This window comes from Prionailurus viverrinus, chromosome D3 (genome assembly GCF_022837055.1).
Source record: "Prionailurus viverrinus isolate Anna chromosome D3, UM_Priviv_1.0, whole genome shotgun sequence".
In the NCBI taxonomy this organism is placed as follows: domain Eukaryota; kingdom Metazoa; phylum Chordata; class Mammalia; order Carnivora; family Felidae; genus Prionailurus; species Prionailurus viverrinus.
Genome location: NC_062572.1, coordinates 13,954,720 through 13,975,313, shown reverse-complemented (window position 1 = coordinate 13,975,313; position 20,594 = coordinate 13,954,720). Strand labels below are relative to the sequence as shown.

Sequence of the window (20,594 nt, the reverse complement as noted above, 5' to 3'; positions counted from 1 at the left end):
TTAGAACTTCAAGAATACTGGTCAATGTTTTTAAAACTTCCAAAATGATACAAATGTCACTGGTGTACAAAAATCATGCAAATGTGAGCAAAGACAAAGATGTGCGAGACACAGCGCCAGCCCTCCAGCCCTCTCCGATAAGGCTTTTGACACAAAGAGACTCGGCATTCACATTAACTTACTCCAGTAGTTCTGCAAGAAGCTAAGTGGGTCCACCCCTTATCTATTCTAAATGTATTCTTCCAGAACAATTTTCAGGAAAATGAATCTCGGGAAGCACCACAGACTGCTATTACTACAAGTACGGCCCTAGCCCAGCCCCGCACCAGCCCCTGGGCCCCTGTGTTCCGGCCGGCCCACATCACCCCAATGCTGCTCTCCCCCCTCCCAGACTCCCTCCTCCAGGCCTGATGCCTCTGTCTGGACTTGCACCCGGCCCAGGCTCTCCTGAAGAACTTCCACTTGACCTAAAGCCGGGGGGGGGGGGGGGGGGGGGAGGCCAAGGAGGAAACTGACAAGTGCTGAGCACCAGCCATGTGCAAAGCCCACCACCTGCCTTTGCCGGGTCTTTTCCCTTTCTAAACGGGGAGCCTGAGGCATGCAAGTGACCCACCTAAGGTGTAACTGACTCCAGAACCCTTGCTGAGTCCCCAGTGGTTACAGAGCTTCTCGAATGGAGCTGAAAACACTTTCCCCTGTACTTCCTTTCTCCGACTTTGTCACTCCCTCTCAGCAGTGATTCAGGACCGCTAGAGACCCTCAAGCCCTCTTAGCTTCCGTGAGCCGCAGTACTCCCAAGAAATACAGAATCACCTGCCATGGCTGCACAGGATATCAGAGGCAGTCCCGAAGGTCTCTAAAGTCAGAGGTTCTGTGCTCTGTCCTGAGAAACCCCAGGGCTAGGGAGGTGCTCCAAGGCTTTCATGACATGTGAGTGTTATTATTAACAACATAGAAAAATTATATCACCTCCTGACACCATTTTAATACTAAAACGTGTCCAAAATGCATTTGGGTGCTTTTTGGTTTTTCTTTTTTCTTTTTCTTTTTTTTTTTTTTTTGCATTTGAAGGTCCAATCATCATCTATTTATCTGTAGAACTTTTCATTACCCTGAAATTCAACAACATCAGGAAGAGGGCGCCCACAGGGCCTCGGGTCCATTTTGATGAGGTGAAAACCACCTTTATGTTGCTAAGTTGTTGGTAAGGCCCACAAGGCTGTAACCCCCCATGCAGATGTCATGTGTGATTCATCTGTTTCCAGTGCTGATCAGAAATTCAGCTTTAAGGTATGTGTGCGATAAGCAGTCATTAACAACGGCCGCAACCACAACAGCAAAAATGATGGTCAGCCTCACTCAGGAACCCAGAAAACTGGTCTTCAAGAGCTATTTTCTTAAATTTCTCCAAGAACAAAACATACAGATATAGTTAAAGCTTTCAAGGTGAGAGTGAAAAGAAAATTAGCCATTTACTTTGTGAACTTTAAATTTTAAATCAGTCATCCTGCTTGTGAAATACCAAGCTTTTATTCTCTGCAATAGAACCTTGAGCAAAAAATGGACGTTCCATTCTGGTGTAGGTATGGGAGAGCAGCGCCCGAATCCACAGGCGCTGTGTTTCTGATTCCGAAGGCTCTCTCAGACAGATATTTCAAGTTGTGATGAGTACAAGCAACCAATCCAGAGTCTTTTCACGTCCACGTACAGGGAATGATTATCATAGGAGACGTTAGCAATTATTTTCCAGCGTGATGTAAGCTGAGGCAGCAGGGCCAAGCAAGCGTCCTTGTCAAACATATTCCAGCCTTCTGGATTACTTCACTCGCATCTCCCTGATTAGGATGCGCGCCGCATGCTGCTTAATACAATCTGCCATCGAATGCCAAGTACTTCAGAACTAAATTAGGAAATATGTCCAAATACATAGAATGACGCTAAGAGCCCTAAGTGGGTCTCTCTCTTTCCTTTATGAGGCATGAGGCTCATCATCAACATAATGCTCTTAAATGAGGCAATTCTATCTTCTAACCCTCTACCTCTGAGAGCAAAATTTAATTCAAGCAGCAAAAGAATTAATAAAGATAATATGGTATCATAAATACCATTCTCATGGAGGAAGTATTTTTGACAGAGTCAGGAAATGTGAGACACACAAACAAATTTTAGAGGGATGTTAACAGAAGTGACACTGATTTCTACACGGCAGCATGGTGGAGAGGCCAGAGTAATCACAACCACATCTTTTTTCCTTCAGTCACTTGGCAATGGCTACCTTTCAGGTCATCGATGCCAATGAAGGTAAGAGCCCAAGAAGGCAATATCAAAACTCTGGAACCCCTAAATCTGGGGATCCTTGCACACAGGCAAACCAAGATATACTGGGACACTACTCTCTCTCTCTGAACCCTCCTACCTGAGCCGGAAATAGCTGAACAATCAGCTGTGTTTACAAGCCTTTTCTTTTTAATTTTTTAAAAAGCTTATTTATTTATTTTGAGAGAGCACATGAGTGGCAGAGGGGCAGAGAGAGAGAGAGAGAGAGAGAGAATCCCATGCAGCGGGGCTCAATCTTATGACTGTGAGATCACGACCTGAGCCGAAATTAAGAGTTGGACACTCAACCAACTGAGCCACCCAGAGGCTCCTACAAGCCTCTTCTTAAGACTAAATACACTTCTGCTATGGTCCGTGTTTCATTTCCTTAGGAGACTATGTGTAGTAAGAGGGCTAGGTTCTTGACAAGTGCCAGTTTGCTGAAGTCTATGCAGAATGCCGTTGTCAAGCTCCAATGCCAGGAACACAACTGGTGTTCTGTAACTCTCTGTGCCGAACACAGGTCCGGCTGGCTAGCTAGATGCGTGAATGGATGGATTTGAACCATTATTACTTGATGCTCAGACAGCTGTGGTGCCTATAAAATGCTAATGTGATCATCATACGGTGCAAGGATGTTCTCCTGATAAACAAAAATAGCGCCTCTGGAATACTTCTACAGGTTAGGGAAATTCTGGTTGCTGACTCAAATTCTGTGTCAGTATTTGGACTTCACTGTCCGCTTTGATCACAGTTAATCAATAACGGATTATAACTAAACCCCAGTTCTGTATCAGTAAAAACGAAGATAAACCAAACTCTCTGTTCTCATAAAGCTTTCATCTGAATCCTAAATACACAGGCCAGAGGCACAGACACAAACCCCCCTGTGTATATAGCTCCAGGCAAACTCTACTGGTAATGGTCTCGCATCAACCTAATAAAATGTGCTGGGCCACATGCGGCCGGGCCACAGCACAGATGTAGCCAAAACATGGTACTCACAAGCACGGTGACACCGAGCAACGCACATGAGACTGTTTGGGAATTATGATATTACGATATAGGATTGCAGGAGGACACTAAAATCTCACAGCGTCACCCATAACATGGCTTAATTCACACAGGGATATCACATGACAATTTCAATTCCTAAAAATGCAGGTTTTTCTCAGGAAGCAGACAATCCATTAAACGTAATCAGACGGAAAGTGCTGCCTCCTCAAAAATGAGGGAAGTTTCATAGGGAAAGCCTGGCTTCCCTCACGTTCCTGTGGGCGGCACTCATGTCGGAGAAACAGCTCCATGCAAAGTTATTACCAAACAACAACCGACTCTCCACCCACACAAGTGATGGAGGGTTTGAAGCCGCACTCACAAAATATTTGGATGACTAATGCTACCGTCAGATTTCGAAGAGGTCGTTAAACACGCTCTTGTAGCAAATTTATTTCCACTCTTCATTTTAAAACCCCGATGAAAAATACCGGGTAATCACTTATTTGAGGGACTAGAAACTTTTAAAAATGGATTTTCATAAAAATCAATAGATTAATCAGCTGATTCTTATAATCAATGCTTTTAACTGGGTTGAAAAACCCAAAAGGCATCCCAAACAGCACTTTCTTACATCGATGTTGAAAGGATGCTCCCGGTCTAAATTTGAGCTCAACACTCTGCCCCTTTGCTGGTTTCTCAAATATATCCACTCACGTAAGTCAAAGATAAAGAGGGCCTATTTAAGAAACATTTATTAAAGTATGACAAATTTAAACCAGGCTAGTGCTAAATATAACTATCATCTCACTACGCCGAGAACTTGAGAAATAAATGAGAACCAAAGCCTGAAAGTATGATGGATGAAAAGTCAGAAAGCAAACAGTCTCTCCTCTCAACAAATGAGCTCAGTGGGGACCAGAAAAGAAGGTGTTCTCAAAGCCCGAGAAAGGAAACTGCCTTAGGACACCAACTGTGGTCCCCTCCCCCACTTCCTAGGAAGGCACAGCACAATTCTATCATCGTCTATCTCGCCAGCTAAGCTGTGAATGTGCTCCAACAAAACAGGCCAACTTGAGCACAAAGGGAGTCCGTTGTCACAGTGAGGTTACAATAAGCCACACATATTTTCTGCCACTTTATTGCCTCTTCCTGAACGAAGAAGAGGTCCGTGGAATCCAGGATGCTTCAATTCTTTGAGCACTTACTAAGTTGCAAAACCAGTGAACATCTAAATGAATGAGATCTGACCTTACAGGGGGCTACACAAAGGGGAAACGGTATGTAAAAACCACAACCAGAGGCCAGACTTAAACTATGAGGGGAGGAAATAAAAGCGCCGTGATGGTAATGCTCGCTCGCCAGGCACCACGCTTAAAGCTTTACAGACAGGTTTTCATTTACCCCTACAATTTTACCAAGTAGCCACTGTTCTGAACTCCCTGGGGCATGAAGAGGGTTAAGCCACCTGCTTAAGGTCACACAGGGCGGTAGGTTACTACCGAGCTGGTACTGAAACTCAGGCTGTGTGCATCCAGAGTCGGCTCCTCCAGCTCCTGTGCTGCTCTGTGGAGAAGGGCTTCCTTCCCGAAGGAGAAGGGTGCTGTCAGAGGAGCCGCTGGCTCAGGGAAGTTCCTTCCCAGGGACTGTACCCATAGGCAGCAGGGTCAAGAGCAGGAAAATTGGAGAAAAACAAAGCAAAACAAAATAAAAAACTGAATCCCTTTCTCCCGATTCCACTGGAAGAGAAAGAGTTCTATAAATCAAGTTTAAGACTAACTACTTGGTTTACAGTCAGGCTAATAAAATGCTAGGTAGTGATAAAATTTAGTCATCATGCAAAGAATTTCAATTACAAACCTGTCTCCTTAATTCTGGCTCAAGGATGATCAGAAGGCACTTTTATGCACTACTGGTGAGAATGCAAGTCTTGCTGCAACCCTTACCACCATCCCGAGTGTATACCTTCTGCCCAGGCAACACAACCGCTGGGAATCTATCCCAGAGATCGACCACACAAGGACTCGCAAGAGTTGCAATATGCATCGTAGCACTGCCTGTAATCGCTGAGACAGTGAAAGTGACCTAAATGCCCACCAGTGAGGGGGCCAGATACACAGACCATGGGTTGTAAGCCTACGCCAGAATCCTAGCGAGACGGAGCATGGTATGTGGTGATGTGGAATGCCCTCCAAGGCTTATTACTGAATAAAAATGTTGGGTACAGAACAGATGTATACTACAATCGCATTTCCACAAATACAGTTTTTGGTGCATAAATGTACTTCTAAACACATTAAATTTTTCTTGATACCTAAAAAATGCTTAGTTTCTTCTGTGGAATGGGGCTGGGGGAAGGGAGGAGAAAGGAGACAATTACTTTCCATTTTACATCCTTTAGAAGAGCTTCAGGGTCTGTTTTTTTTTTGTTGTTTTTTTTTTTTTTTTTTTTTTTTTTTTTTTTTTTTTTTTTTACCATGCTAAATGTATATGGTCTGAATACATCTTAAAAATATATAATATCAGAGAGCCTTAATTTTTTAATTGCCTTCTATCACGACCTCGCGGTCCATGAGTTCGAGCCCCGCGTCGGGCTCTGGGCTGATGGCTCAGAGCCTGGAGCCTGTTTCTGATTCTGTGTCTCCCTCTCTCTCTGCCCCTCGCCCGTTCATGCTCTGTCTCTCTCTGTCCCAAAAATAAATAAACGTTGAAAAAAAAAATTTTAATTGCCTTCTAAAAAATAAAAATCGACGTTCTTTTTCGTTGATTATACACCCTACTATTTCTGTACCTTGTTTCCTTCGTATACCCATCCCAGACTCTTCACACCAAAAGCAGCCTGGTTGGCTGAGACATCCAGACACGTGACCGGCTGGCCATAGACGTAATGGAGGGTTCTGGCAGAGTCTTCAGCTTTCAGCAGGTATACCAGATCTCCAGCTGTGGCCACTGCCACAGGATACCTTCCGGTATCTGGAACGATTTCAAGGTAGTCAACCTGTGAACGGGGAAGAGTTACACAGTCTGTCAGGTCTCACCTCCAGCTCATCCTTACTTGGTCAAAAAACACACGATGCCTCCCAGAGGTCACTAAGACCAGCGGCCTAACAGAAAAAGATGGGCAAAGAAACAGTTCATAGGAAAGGAGAACACAGTTCCTACACTAATAAAGAGAAGCTCTTTGTAAAAGAAACACAGTATGTTCCTAATAAGAGAAATACGAAGTAAAAATTCACCGAGATACCATTTTTACCAGTCATAGCAGTAAAATCCATTAGCTTGATAGGACACCGGTCTGGAAGTAGAGGGGGGACAACCATATTTGTGGATCCCACTTACAGTTGGTGGGATGTAATCTAGTCCAACTTCTCTAGAGGGAAATCTGGCAATACTTATCACGATGTCAAACGCACATACGCACTGAACCAGCAAGTCAGTCCTAGGAATTTACTTACAAATACACACACACACACACACACACACACACACACACACACACACACAACTGCATACAAGGTTATCTGCTGTAGCACAATGCTGTCATAGCTAAAAACTGGAAACACCTACTACACATGCCTTACTAAGGGGCTAACTAACAGGAATACCATGTAGTCACAGAAAAAAGCATGATACAAAATGGAATCATCTCCAAGATAAATTTGGGGACAAAAAGCAAGGAAGGGGAGTAGCAGGATTCACAGTGCACTAACGTGCGTGGAGGGGGGGAGAGGGAACACGGTGTGCGTGCCTTGTGCAAGCATAAATCTGCTAAGGACGGCTGCCTGCAAAGAGGGAACAGAGTTCTTTGATGGGGTGGAAGAGAGATTTCTCCCATAAACCGTACTGCCTTTTAAATTCTGAAACATGAGAGTATAAGAACTATTCAAAATATTAAGTTTCCTTGTTTTCTTTTTTTACAAGAAACTGAATCAAATCCCCTCGGTTCCCAATCAGCAAAATTCACATTTTAGCATTTGTGCAGGTACCAGAAATGTGCAGCTAAAAGGCTAAAAAGAGCGGCGTTATCCGTCCTCTGCTGTTTCCAGGTCATCGAGGGTATGATACCACCGCCACGGTACTCCTGACCGTGTTAGCGCGACCGCTGCCCTCTGATCTGCCCGGCAACGAGGCGCTCCCTTCAGGCATCGCTTGCTTTTCTACTTCCCTAAGTGGCACATTTCTCCCGAGCACATTTCACACCAGGTTTCCACCTCCTTGAGTAAAATCTCAGCGTACAAAAGCAGGTGTGCCACACTGTGTAATCGTGAAAACTACCGCGTGAAAGGACAGCGTGGCCCTGACAAGAAGCCAAACGAGTTCAAAAGCCTGAATCCTAAGGACTGTCCAGAGGAGCTGGAGGGACAGTGTACATCCGGGGGCCTCTGCTGTTCATCCTCGGGCCCAAGAGTGTGAGTGTGAGTGCTGCCCCCGCCCCCAACCTGCCCAGCTGAGGACTCATCACAAAGGAAGGACGGAAGGGCTAGGCCAGTGCTGCAGCCCAGGGAAGATGGCCACTGTGATTCGGGAGCCCACCTGGGAAGACAAAAGTGGCCCGCAGGGCCGGGCCGCGGCGGGGGGGGGGGGGGGGGGACCTTTTTCAGGGAGGCCCGGCAGCCCCTCATCCGAGATGAGAAATGAGGCCTATGCTGCCAAGCAGTTGTGGCTTGCTTCCTCTCCCCCCCCATTCTAAAAGTCATTTCCTATTTCCCTAAAATTAACATCCTCAGCCTAGCTGTTTAGTTTCACTTTATTGTTGGACTTCTGACAGACCAAGAGGCTCAGACTGACTGTGGTGGTGCCATTTGCCAGAAGCTGTAAACTCCTTCAAAAAGCTTCCAGTGGGTGCCAGGATGCCACTTTATTGCCAAGGCAGGATTTACACTTTACGGAGGAACTCACATCTTAAGTAACTGTCTGCATTCATATAATTATTGCTGGTCTAGAATGTTCTTTACGCAGACACCAAATAATAAGCACTACGGTAGTTTTGAGAACAAAGAAAGATGGTACTTCACATTTTTCTAGTAAAACCCCCGAGAGGAGCATCAGATGGTTTGGGGGGAACACCACCCACAGGGCAGAAACTGGTCATTAAAGGGACAAGAAGCTTATGCAGGCGAAGTGCTGACATCATGGCTTTTTAGTTACTCAAGGCTAACAAGATCTCCACCAGGGGGAAAAGGCAGAAAAACAGGATCTGTTCTGGATCAGACCACCAATTCGTTATTCAACACTGGCTTTTCTGCTCGCTCTACTAGTGCCAAAATCGAGTTTGTTTACATTAAATCCAAATTTAGCGCAGATTTGAGCACTTCCTTCTTACCGCAGAATCACCTCCCACCGTATAAAAGTGGAGGCTCACGTGTAACTGAGTATGGAGATAAGCTTGACGTAAAGAACACTTCAGGTTGGCTGAGCTTCACGCATGACATCCTGGAACTCGGCTCCCCAATTAACACTGACTTAAACTTGTTTTCACTCAGGAGTTACTCTTAATTCCAGGTGAGAAAATCTGAGGCGGAAGAAAGTGTAGGACGGAAATCTTCCCTCCCATATGGACTGGGAAGGTACCACTGAATTCATTTTCATCATTTTCACTGACATGATAGGCCAGAAACCGAGCTCACATTACCAGAGGCGAACATCTCATTTTAGGTGAAGGAGGCTGAGGACCACAGTGACGAGAAACCCCAGGCCTGGAGGTCAGCCCCGAGATCTGAATCTCAGCTCCTTAGCTCTGAGATCCGGGGCAAGCCGATAGATACACTGCTCTCAGCCTCTACAGGCTTTTTGGTAAATGGGGAAAAAGAATACTATCTACCTATTTTGCAAGGCTGCAGTGAGATTTAGAAATGTAAGGCCCCCAGGAAACCCCGAGGGAACGGGAGCTGCTGAAGTCATTACTATCTGTTTGATCGGACCCAGAGGTTCTAAGAATGGACAATCAAATGACTGGACTAAAAAGCTCACCAGTTTCTGAACTTCGAACTCTGCCGCGATTTGCCAGTAGCCCTCGTCGTTGGGGCGCAACATTACAACATCAAAAGCGGAAGCTGTGGCAACCGTTGCATCTTCCTGGCTGAGGGCTAGTGCCTGTATTCTTGCGTCATGCTCAAAACGATGGATGGGATACTTTCCGGTCCTTAGATCCCAGATATTAAGAAACCCTACGTAGAGAAAAACAGGGCAGGTAATTTTAGATTTCCTTAAAACGCACAATTGTAAAGTAATCATGCAATATAAAGAAAGTTAAAAGGTAAATGACAAATTTGCATCGCATACAACACAGGGCCGATTTCCTTAACAATGAGCTTCTAAGGTCCAATAAGAAAAAAAAAAGCAATTGGAAAGTGAGCAAAGGACAAGAGCATGCTGGTCACAGTAAAAGAAATACAACTGATGTACAAACGTAAGAAAAATGCAAAACTTCACTCACAATTAGAAAAATACAAAAACGGGGGTGCCTGGGTGGCTCAGTCGGCTGAGCATCTGACTTCAGCTCAGGTCATGATTCCATGGTTCATGCATTCGAGCCCTGCATCGGGCTCTGTGCTGACAGCTCAGAGCCTGGAGCCTGGAGCCTGCTTCGGATTCTGTGTCCCTCTCTTGCTCTGCCCCCCCCCGCCCCCTCTCCCCCGTTCACGGGCAAGCGCACGCGCGCTCTCTCTCTAAGAAAAAATAAAACACTAAAAAAAAAAAAGAAAAACACAAAAACGGTAACAGAATATTATTTTTCATCCATTAAATTGACAAAGATGAAAAATTTCATAAAACATTTTGTTGTTGAGGCTATAGGGAAATAGGCTCTATTTTTTTAAATGCTTATTTATTTTGAGGGGGGAGAGGGGCAGAGAGAGCTGGGGGGGGGGGGAGGAGAGAATCCCAAGCAGGCCCCATGCTGTCAGTGCAGAGCCCGACCTAGGGCTCGATCTCACAACCAAACCATGAGATCATGACCTGAGCCAAAACTGACTGAGTCAGATGCTTCACTGACAAAGCCACCCAGGCACCCTAGGCTCTATCTTAAATTGTTGGTGGAGATATAAACTAATTCACCCAACTTGGGAGGCAATTTGATGATACGTACCAAATTACGAATGTCTATAGGATAGTCGCTGAAATGTTTTTCGTTATGTCAAAAGATTAGAAGCTATCTAAATGTGCACCACAGTTTGAAATTTAAATAAAATGAGGAGTTAAAAAGACTGTGCCAGACTTATACATAAGCTATCTGAAAGATCAACAAAATATATTATTAAATGAAAAAAGTGAAGGACAGAGTAGTGGTATAGCAGGTTATACTACTTTCGTGTTTTAAAAAATTTACACACACACACACACACACACACAAACGTATACACAGACTATCCTCGTGTATGGAAGGATACACAAGAAACTGTTACCAGTGCTTGGCATTGAAGGAAAGAAACCAAAGAGAAGGGACAAGAGTAGGAGGGCATTTTACTATATATCCACTTGTATATTCTGAAGATTTTCCCTAAAATTATTTTTACTAAAAAGATAAATTTTATAAAATGTTTTTATGAGACAAACTTAACAATAGCGGGACACACATCAATTGCTGAATACTTTGCACATATGGCGCTCCTAATTCATTCTCTTAATTGTCCATTCATGCAACAAATAATTTTTCCCAGTTTTATTGATTATAGTTGACATATAAGTTGTACGACACAACAGTCTGATATATGCATACACTGTAAAATGATTACCATAGTACATTATTAGTTAATACCCATCACCTCACACAGTTAACAAATTTCTTTTTCCTTAGAATGAGAACTTTTAAAATCTACTCTCTTTGCAACTTTCAAGTATACGGTACGGTATTAACTGTGGTCGTCATGTTGTAGGTTAGATCCCCAGAACTTATCTTCTAACTGGAAGCTTGGACACCTTTTGACCACCTTTACTGATTTTTCCCACACCTCCGTCCCCAGGAATCACAAATCTGTTCTCTGTTTCTGAGGGTTTTGTTTGTTTGTTTTTAGATTCCACACATAAGTGAGATCATACAGTACTTATTTTTCCTCGGACTTATTTCACTTAGCATAACGCCCTCAAGGTTCACCCATGTTGTTGCCAATAGCGGAATTTTCATGGCTGAATAGTATTCCGTTGGACACGTATACCACAATTTCTTTATCTGTTCGACTGTCAGTGGACACTCAGGCTGTTTCCACGTCTTGGCTGTCATGAATAATGCCAATGCTGCAGTGCACGTGGGGTGCGGACGGTTCTTCGGGACAGTGACTTCATCTCCTCTGGACGTATACCCAGAAGTGGAATTGCTGGACCATATGAAATCTAGAGTTCTAGATTTCATTTTTTGGGGAACCTCCATACCGTTTTCCAGTGGTTGCACAAATTTACATTCCCACCGACAATGCACGAGGGCTCCTTTCTCTCCACATCCTCACCAGCATCTGTCATCCCTGGTCTTTGACGACAGCCATTCTAGCAAGCGTGAGGTATCAGGCAGAAAATTACTGAGCATGCTTTATACGGGGCACTGTTCCAGATGCCAGCAAGATCTGAACACAGCCACTAACTTGTATTTTACATCCTTCCTCACACCACCCTCTTCCAGCCGCAGTGAGCACTGATGCTTTACTTTCCATCATTATCACACGTGAGCTTAACTATCCTACACTTGCTAAAAACCTTGATCTACCTACACACCCTTCTCTCTCCAGCTCCCTGGATGCTGCTACCCAGATGAATCCCTCTTACACACACTGGCTGTGTGTCTCCACCTTTCTCAAATGGTCTACAGCATGATATCCAAGTTTTCCAAGATCTTCAGACCAGAAGCCCCAGCAGCTGCAGCATCACCTGAGGGCTTGTGAGAAATGCAGATTTTGGGGCAACAGAAACTCTGGGGATATACACTCAAGTCTGAGAACCAGTCTGTCTACAGGAACTTACACTCTTCTATCAGAAACAGAAACTTTTCTGTACCTGGGATGCCTTTCTTCTTCTTACCCAAATTCTTTTTATCATTCCCACCCACTTCTTTCCCTGCCAATATGTACCCAAGAAAATAATTACTGTCTGCATCATACTGGATAACGTCCTGCTCCAATTCCCACTGATTTTATTTTTCACAGTTCCCTGAGAAATGACTGTACAGAAATAACAGTCTGTGGTTATTTGAGTTCAAATCCAGCTCTACCACTTGCTAGCAGAAGGTCTCGGGCAAGTTACTTTAAGCTGTGGGCCTGTCTCTTCATCTACAAAACGGAAGATAACATTACCTACTGCACAGGACTGTTGGACAGGCGAAAGGGGAAGAGCCACACCAAAGGCTGGAAATAGGCCAATCATTTTTACCTTTCATGTGTTCTAGAAGGCCTGCCATGTTGTAAAGCATGTTTACAATCTACTAACAGTGCAAATTCCCTCCGTTGCTCCTCCAAAAATCTAATCCTACTTCCTACAACTTCCTAGTACCCAAAACAGATAAAGCTCTTTCACGTTTCTTCTCTCGGCAACCCAAGTGCTTTGAACTTAGGATCTTACCATAAAGCATCATTCAGTACTAAATAAATACAGTCAGAAGAAAGTAATGCATGTGGGCTGCTTTGCAAGACTTTGAAACCGCCAGCAGGCTAGGTAGGTGATGACAAACAGAAGCGGAGCTTTCTTCGAGTTAAATGTCGCTTCAGACGTAAAACAGCGTTCTTTTCTAAGAATTATGATAAACCAAGGGATCCGCGGGTCACACACGGCTCCACGACACATTCCCCTGGCAAATCTTTTGGCAAGTCCTCCCCACTCTCAGAAGAAACAGAGATGCTGCAGAAAACGCTGACTACACATTCAATAGGAGACAGGCATATTCCAAGACGTGCCTCCTCCAAGCACTTCTGCGTTATGTGTGTTTGCCTTTGTTCAGAGACGTCACAATAAACAGTCACGAGAGAAACAAAATTTGCAATTTTCATAGAGCTTTCGAGAGTGAGACATTTTCATTTGTCTCCTCTCATTGAGTGCTCACTTCCATTTTGGGAGGAACATCATTATCCTCATTTACAAAAGAGAACAGAAGCTCCGAGTGGTTAAACAACTGGTCCAAAGCCACTTGGTATGTGATGAGGCTGGGCTGGAATTATGCTGGGAAAGTGCGGGATGTGCGGCTGCCTCTCCAAGTGCATAAAATAACCATGAGCTCCACGAGCAAATGACGTAAACTTGCCTGGATTCTGCCAAATGTGGAAGTTACTCAACCACGGCTCATTCTAAGCACACATGGAGTTTATCTATAAACACATTTTTCATTATTAATCAACTACTCGGTTTTGTCGGCATCACTATTCCAACAGAATCTTGTGCAATAAAATATCCTTTGCTGCAAGGGTGAACTTCACAGAGCCATCCTAAGAAAGGTCTTTTTGGAAAATATATTCTAGGGTTCCCTCAATTTAATGCCCACATTCTTTTCTGGACTCCCACAGCATCGTCATCTTTATCAACTCTCTCTACTCCCTTCAACTACTAAGCATATAAAACCTTGTCAGCCCCTTCCTTGTCGACAGCACAGTCCTCCAAGACCACTTTTACATGTGTGAACATTTAAAACTGTCATGTCCTCTTCCGATTCTGTGTCTCCCTCTCTCTCTGACGCTCCCCCGTTCATGCTCTGTCTCTCTCTGTCCCAAAAATAAATAAACGTTGAAAAAAAAAAATTAAAAAATAAATAAATAAAATAAAATAAAACTGTCATGTCCTCTGAACGAATTGACCCTTCGTTGTGTGAAATGTCCCTCTTTACCCCTGGTTGTGTTCTTTGCTCTGAGATCTTCTTTGTCTGCTATGGATATAGGCATTCCAGCTTTCTCCTGATTAGTGTTAGCACTGTATATATTTTTCTGTCCTTTCTCTTTGCCTTGTGTCTTCACATTTGAAACGAGTTTCTTGTCAACAGCATATATACTTGGTCTTGTTTTTAACTGGAGTGTGTAGACTATTTCCTTTAATGTGGTTATGGGCAGGAATGGGTTTTTCCTACCATTTTGCTATTTGTCCCATTTGTTCTGTGTTCCCTTTTTCTCTTTTTCTGCCTGCTTTTAGATGGAGTATTTGCTTCAACTGAGTATGTGTTTATTCCATTTGCGTTCCCCTGTTGGCTCATTAGCCCAAACTCTTGTTGTGTTATTTTAGCCCAAGTGCTTCAGCATTTTAGCATTCATCTTTAACTTATCGGTCTACCCTCCAGTGACACTGCCCCACTTCATGTGAAGAGGGCGAGCTTCACTGCCACTCACTTCCATTTCCTGCCCCCCAGCCTTTGTGCCACTGTGGTCAGGCTTTTCGTTTCTATGTGTGTGATGAACCCCATGTACATTATTACTTTTGCATCAGCAGGCAATTAATCTTTAAAAAAGGACTTAAATAGTAAGAAAAAAAAAAGCCACGTATACTTACCCATGTAATTACCGCATCCGGGGCTCTTCCAATATCATTTTTAACATTAAATCCTGCAGCTGTTGCAAGATTTGCAATTTCACTTTGCAACTGTGTTGCTGGACACTTGACCCAAAAACACCCGGGCAAGGTGGGCAGGAAGAGACACAGCAGCGAATGGGGAGAGACGTTTGGGTGGAAGCTAGTTTTATAAATGATCAATCTATTCGTTAGTAGTTACATCATGGCTACTCTTACAACCCCAGAACTGCAGGGACTTGAACTACGAATACCTGAATTATAATAATGTCTTGTAATATTGTAGCTATCACCCACGTTAACCAACATTTAGTCAAAAGGGAATCGATGTAATAGTAAAATCAAGTATTTACTGAGCCCCGGCTTTGGACCAGCCACTATTCTAGGTAGTCGGGAAACTGTGGCAAATAAGACAAAATAAAACAAGAAAGTCACTGACTGCATGCAGTGAATATTCTCGTGGCATCTACCAAGCATTTCGTTTGGGGGCAGACAGAAAGGATAGGACTCCTATTCTCACAAAACCTGCACCTGAGAGAAACAAACCTTTTAATGACCAAAATGTAACACATAACAGAAGATACAAAGTACAATGGGAAAATGGATATGCTTTTTATCATGCCATAAAATCATTTTAATATCCCCAAAGAAGGGGCGGCTAATTTCTCTAGACACTTCAAGTTGAACTGGATGCACAACCATCACGTGACATTAAGAAGTAAGTAGCCAATGCCTGTCCGAACCAAATATAGTCACTTGTCAAACAGGTGGTAATTTTTTTTTCAATATATGAAATTTATTGTCAAATTGGTTTCCATACAACACCCAGTGCTCATCCCAACAGGTGTCCTTCTCAATACCCATCACCCACCCTCCCCTCCCTCCCACCCCCCCATCAACCCTCAGTTTGTTCCCAGTTTTTAAGAGTCTCTTATGCTTTGGCTCTCTCCCACTCTAACCTCTTTTTTTTTTTTTTTTCTTTTCCTTCCCCTCCCCCATGGGTTTCAAACAGGTGATAATTTTTAAAAATCTGATAGAAATTCATTCAAAAGGCCAAGTTTTATATCACAGAAATAATAATGATATGGAGTTGGCTCTTGATATTGTGTGGACCTCTCAAGTGTCAGAACTGTGTCCTTTTTCTTCCATATCGCCTATGTCAGTGAATTCATAATGTCACTGACAACATGGCTGTCAATAAAGGTTTGCCAAATGTTTGTCTTACGTTTTAGCAAGGGACATCTGGTTCTGAGAAACAAAAATCCACCACAACTCAAACACAAAAGGGAAATGGGCTGGGAGGGAATGGGGCTATTTCATGGAACCCAAAGGCAAGAAGTACAGCTGGAGATCATAAGGAATCTGAACCAGGGACTAGGAAGACATTCAGAACCAAGGCAGGCTATGTGTTCTGTGTGCCTCTCTGTGCAGCTGTTTTCATTCTTCTGTCTCCCCCACAAACCAGCCGTCGCTCTTCCCCAATCTGCAGAGTCTTCTAATCCAAGCACAGAACCCAGACTAAATGTGTGAGGCCCAAATGGCTCGTCCCAATCCATGAATTAGCTGCCCCCTGGGCCTACGGTTCCCACCCTCGTCCAACCGAGGCCAAAGACTAATGCAAACACTCACTGTGAACGTGCCTACCCCTACGGGGACTAAGGAGGTTCGCTGGGGTTAGGAGACACCCCAAAAGTGTCTACTACACTTATCCTGCAAGTCAGGCCAGGGGAAAACAAGAAAATGTCTTAGCAAATGCAAAGGGAGGACCTGTGTAGTTAGTTCCTCAGTAGTGACTTAAAAAGCAGGTCACTGCCATCATTTCCTGAACAAGCCATGATCCCTAAGCGCCAGAGCTCACGGCCCCCATTTATTTGCCCCACACCGGGAAAACTAAAAGGACAGCAGAGGTCTCTCTTTCTCCCTGACGAAACCTCAAGAGCTGGATGAAGGATGTTCAACTCTGAGCCAGTGCCAGCCTCACGACAACACGGCTTCATCCACGAGAAATATGAAACGGATGCAGACGAAAGAAGAAAAAGGGTCTGTCAAAAAATCTGGAAGAGCACAATGAGTGAAGGCCCTCAGCCCAATCGAGGAGACGGGAGTGGGGCTCTGACAAGCGGCAGCAGGGCGGAAGCAACTCGGAGCTCACCCTAGACCGGGGAACGGTTGTTAACAATGACATGAGTAACGATGGCCAGTCTTCTGAGGAGACACAAAGCCTGCTCAGCAGCTGTGGTGGGCACCCATGCCAGTTTGCGACATGCCCCTCCCTCCTCCCGGAGGAGACCAGCCAGAGTGTGGTAATGAAACTGCACATAGTGGAAATGGGATCTAAATGAGTTTAAACTGATTTATGTGAGCTTTTGTAAAGATTACTCGATATCAGGAAAGTGCTACCACTGTGAAATAATGTCGACAATCCTTAAGACCTCCGCCTAATGGTACTTGCACAGAATATTTATATTCCTCGTCATGGGAACAAGGACCATAATGGATACCATTTTTGTTTTATTAGGGATGCATATTTAAATTAATCTGCTATTTGCCTAAACAATTAGCTGCTTCTGTTTGTGTGCACAAAGCCAAAATTGCAATTAGGCTTCCATCAAAAAGATAAGTCCCAACTAAAACTGTCCCGGTGGGGTCGTAAGAGCTCAGGGCAGAACTTTCCAAAATTACTTTTTAGCATAATGGTAATTATGTTAATTGCTTGAAAGGTAAATAACTGCTGAACTGGTTTGGGGGGGGGCGGGGAAACACACCACACACAACTGGCCCTGCCCCCTCCCCTTTGATCTTTTTCAAGCACCATTAAAATTTAAAACAGGTTGACAGTTTAGAAAGTCACAGACTGGTCACTTCTTAAACCACAGAGTGTCTTGTGGTCTTTAGTGCTTCCTTGATTAGAACTTATTGTAGCCATGAGCTCCTATCCTCTTGAGCTTGGACAGTAAACACCTGAGGCGTAGGGCAGTTTCTGACCACAGTAATCGACCCCCCCATTACCTGTGGGGGATACGTTTCAAGATCCCCAGGACATGCCTGACCATGGACAGTTCCAAACCCGCTAGGTACTATGTTTTTTCCTTTACATACATACCCTTGATGAAGTTTAATTTATAAACAACAACAAAAAAAAGCACAGTAAGAGATCAACAATAAAATAGCACAATTATAACACTATATTGTGACAAAAGTCATGTGAATGTGGTCTCTCTCTCAAAGTATCTTATTGAACTGAACTCATCCCTCTTTTTGCGATGATGTGAGATAATAGCACACCTGCGTGAAGAGATGGAACGATGTGCATGAGGTAGCATTAGACTACCACTGACCGAGGACACCCCCCCCCACTTCTAGACCACAGTGGCTGCGGGTAACTGAAGCTGCAGAAACTGAAATCACGGATAAGGGGGCACTGCTGTAGTCACGTAGGCAGGGTCATCTAACTGCAGTTCAGAGAACAGTGAGTGAAACTATTTTTAAAAACAGCTTGTAACTTCAATTTCCACCCCGTAAACACTTGCCTATAAATAAACAGGAGCCAAAAAAACTCCTTGACAAGAGAAAAAGCATTTTAACAAAAATTTAAGATCTACCCATTGCATTCACTAACTGTGTACTGCCTCATTCATCAAGTCCATACAACAGCACTATGAGATAGAGGCCAGAGGTGTAAAGGTGGCATGGGTTTGAAAGGAGAAAATAAATTTTGCTTTTACGGAAGAGGTGGCCAGGGAGGTTCATATCAGTGCAAACAAGGGTCATGTTGAAGTGCTCGGTACGGAAGGTCTGGAATAAGACAAAGCGTCTACCGTGCATGTTCATCCTCAACACTGCAGCCGAACACAACTCTAAACCTGAACCCTGTGATGTGGAGGAAAACAACGCATAGGAAGCATTCTGGAAGCTGTACTTTGGACTGACGAGAATCTGAATGGGCTCATGGACCGATCAAGTGGCTGGTTAGGCACAACAGATCAGCGACCGGATGAGAGATCACCAAAGCAGAAAGAGAGTCAAGAAGAAAGCAAGATGAATATAGTTAGGAGTCTCGGGTTCAAAGCAGAAGAAAAACATTTTAAAAATAAAAAATGAGAAAAGACAGTAAGTTGAAAAGGAATCAAATAACAGATCGTAAGACAGGACAATGTGACTCCGTAGAAGAATTCAGAGTAACGGAGTCCAAGGAAAAACAGATTCATGGGGAAGCATCCGGACCAGGTCTTCTACAAGGGGAAGTGCCAAGGAGGCAGAGAATGCGAAAGAGACATCACTATGCACGCAGCCACCAACCCTGCCAGCTCCAGCCAGTGTCTTCCCACACTATAACGGAGCAATATAAACATAATCTGGAATATATTTTGAAGAGTCCATCAGACAGTGGTACTAGGTGATGCCTCCAGCGCACAAACTATGGTACTGGGCAATCGGACAGTGGTGGTGGGTAGAGAAAGAACACTTATTCTTCACTACACATCCTCTGGGACAATTTGAATTTTTCCTACATGTTATACTATCTCAAAAATTTTATTATAATTTGTATACATATCTTTATAAATATTAACATGATTTGTGATGAGATTTTTTTCACTTTTCCCAATCACGGTCCACATAATTTTATAATCAACATTTAACTCTGATATACAAATTCTACTTCTGACTCAGTGATAGGTTAAGGTGAATTAAACTCCAAAGGAGTACGCAACATCGCCACCACTTTCCTGACCAGACAGGTGCAAGAGAGCCCAGGCCAAGAGTAGCCCAGGGTAAATCTTAATCTCCTTGTTCTTTCTCTTTTCAAAAAGTTTATTTGTTACTAAAAGGCAAATAGGTCTATCTTCAAAAACAGTTCCACTCATGTGCTAAGTGACAGAACTATATAATATTTAGAAATGCGTGATTTAAGATAACGCTCAGGACTACTGAAGCAGAATGATGGGTACATGGGGATTCATCACCCTATTCTCCCCAATTTTGTGTATTTTGAATTTCCTACAATAAAACGATTCTTAAAAATAATTTGAAAAGCTATCACTGACAAAAGTGAAGACACAGAACTTGTATTTTGCAAAAGTTTTCAGGAGCTACGCTCCGAACTTAGTGTAGTCTCAGAACAGATTTGCAATGGAAATTCCAGCGATGACATTTTGCAGGTTTTGGAAATCCCCTTCCAAGCCCTCGAAATATCCTGAAATCATACTATCAATGAATTCTCTTTCAATAAAAGTATTACATGGCTCAAAGGAAAAGTAGAAAAAAATCAAAGATTTAGATTATGGCACCACTGCAGTCAACTCTGAGTTACGCCAAACAAGAAGGAGAAAGGGAACAGCAGATGATCTCACATTTCACTTAGGCATCTGAAACCCCCAATGCAAATCTCCCTGCATGTGGATGGGTTTTGCCAGGAGGGCCAAGAATGTTTAAGCTGGGGCGCCCCCATGTCCCTAGGTGCTCCCTGGGGGACAAGACAGGGGCAGGTGTGGATTACAACAGCCCTATACAGATTCTTCTCTGAACTCCAGACCCATGGATCCACGTGCCTTAAAGACTAGTGGTCTTCAGACTTTTTTGTTCACCTGCCCCCTAAAATTATTTTGGCAAATCAGGTCTCCCTTTCATATCTTACATATAAAACCGAAAAATCTTGTTTATCGTGTAGTGGCAAAAAAAAAAACCAAAAAACCAAAAAACACACCAAAAAAACCCCTAACTTCTGGCATACTGCTAAATACTGACATTTTAAAATAAAATGGCTATGCTTCAGATTCCGTGTCCTCCCTCTCTGTCCTTCCCCCGCTCACACACTG

General features: G+C 43.6%; 1 protein-coding gene across 2 annotated transcripts in view; it reads right to left on the bottom strand.

Annotated features, from left to right (window-relative positions):
• Positions 1-20,594, bottom strand: part of FBXW8 (F-box and WD repeat domain containing 8) — a 119,795-nt gene that overhangs the window by 31,744 nt on the left and 67,457 nt on the right. For both annotated transcript variants that reach the window (XM_047828811.1, XM_047828812.1), the window contains exons 6-7: positions 9,283-9,479; positions 6,104-6,310 (exon numbers count right to left, since the gene is read on the bottom strand). In XM_047828811.1, the coding sequence (XP_047684767.1) occupies positions 6,104-6,310; positions 9,283-9,479 (404 nt within the window). The remainder of the gene's footprint in view (positions 1-6,103; positions 6,311-9,282; positions 9,480-20,594) is intronic.